Raw genomic sequence first — 1787 nt, 5'->3', positions numbered from 1 at the left:
TTTCTTCAGAACAAAAACAAATATGAACATTTAAGTGTTTAGTAAAATAATATGACACTGACAKCTGAGCTGTTATTGTGAACAGAACCTGTCTTCATCACAAACACAAAGGAACAAACAAAGAACAATAAAAATAATCACATGCAGTTTGGAAAAACAAGATAATAAAAACAGAACATTTTTAAATCTATTAAACTCTGAGTGAATCATATCCAACACTTTCACAAAGCTAACATTAACACTGAGCACATGAACTCACCACAGTGAGGGATGTAACCATCAGCATCTGAAAGAAGAAAACCAGTCCTGTCATTCTACACACATACACACAAAACAAATACACACATTTAGGTTTTATTACAGCTTGTTGTAACAACACACTGRAACTTTATTTCTAATAAAGTCAGGCTGCTGTGTTCAGTGTGTAAAGATACAGTTTAAATCAGGAGTTCCCATCCAGACATGATCATCATAATTCAGAGTTTTCAYTGGTTGGTTTGAATTATTCTGGTTGTTTCAACACTTTTACTGGTGGAGTTTATTTACAACTGGTTTCCTGGAAATAACAGCTTTTAATGGTTCATGATTTTTAAACAGGTTGAGGCGTTGGAAAAGTTAGTCCAGTTAGAAACCACTTCTGATGTGTGTTTGGGATCATTGTTGTGTTGGACCATGTTATAACCCCCTGCACACGGAGCGGGGGTCTTATTGTTTATGTACTGTTTATTTTGTTATTTTTTTCCAGAGATATTTGGTCAACCATCACACAGAAACAGCTGCACCAATCAGTGTGAAATGAGTCAGGACTGTAGGTGAGTCTGACCTACACTGCTCCAGCCAACGGGTTTATGATAGACCCCATATTTGAGGAGGGGGCTCCATCTGAAAAGAGGGAGTCTGGATGTATAAAAAAGCTAATAACTCAAAAACTATTCAACATAGGAGCTTCAGATTGTTGTTGTTGTTATTATATTTTTATGTTGTTGTTGTTGAACTAATGCGTTCTGATGCACATGTGCAAAGTGTCAGCTGTGCAGCTGTTGGTTTGTGGTAAGACTGAACAAGTTTTAGGTACACTGATCATCATTATTCAGTCCAGTTTGATTTGACTGCCGTCCTCTCGGTCCTTGCAGATGTAAAACTGTGAACAGCAGGATGTTCCAACAGTTTAAAGCTGGAGTCTCTGTGATTCCTGGGGTTCCTCCTCAGATCTACCCTGGATTTCCTGGACTTTGTTTGGTCTGTTGGTCAGTCCACCAGGTGCTGTCAGCTCATTCTGTTTAATGCCAACAAACAGAAACTACCAGCTGGAGCCAATCACCGTCACTAATGAGACGTGTTTAAAACAGTTCAAGTTGTTTCATCATTCTGCACTGGAAAAACAATWGTTTAAATGAATCATTAAATCAGAATGATAAACAGGTACAAACAGTCAAAACCAGCAGCATTTAACTCATTTAAAAGACAGCTTTTTAGCAGTTTTAAAGTTTTGTATGTTGACAATAAAAATGAAGTAGAAAGTGTGTCAGGACAGAAAAMCAGAGACTTTTAAATAATCTTCACTCACCAACTCTTTGGCTCCTCTGCTTTGTCACCAGCCACTGCTTGGTCACGTCCTCCTACAAACACAGCATCAAATCAGACACTTTCATTTAAAACACGTCCAGGTGATTAATCCAGAGATTATTAACCCATGGGGGCCGCGGCCCACAGCGCCACCTGAGGGCCTCAGAAGATCAACAGTTTTTAACTTTGGGCCTCAGAGGGCCGTGGGACCACATTGATTT

The 1787-nt window shown here is 38.9% G+C and overlaps 1 protein-coding gene across 1 annotated transcript in view; it reads right to left on the bottom strand.

Annotated features, from left to right (window-relative positions):
• zgc:194990 (E3 ubiquitin-protein ligase TRIM17) overlaps positions 1–1787 on the bottom strand; it is a 13032-nt gene that overhangs the window by 3262 nt on the left and 7983 nt on the right. Inside the window, exons 7-8 of the mRNA XM_014029606.1 lie at positions 1568–1619; positions 260–286 (exon numbers count right to left, since the gene is read on the bottom strand). Of these exons, the coding sequence (XP_013885060.1) occupies positions 260–286; positions 1568–1619 (79 nt within the window). The remainder of the gene's footprint in view (positions 1–259; positions 287–1567; positions 1620–1787) is intronic.

This window comes from Austrofundulus limnaeus, unplaced genomic scaffold, assembly GCF_001266775.1.
Source record: "Austrofundulus limnaeus strain Quisiro unplaced genomic scaffold, Austrofundulus_limnaeus-1.0 Scaffold926, whole genome shotgun sequence".
In the NCBI taxonomy this organism is placed as follows: domain Eukaryota; kingdom Metazoa; phylum Chordata; class Actinopteri; order Cyprinodontiformes; family Rivulidae; genus Austrofundulus; species Austrofundulus limnaeus.
Note: the sequence above shows the minus strand (reverse complement) of the source record. Positions and strands in the feature narration are given on the sequence as shown.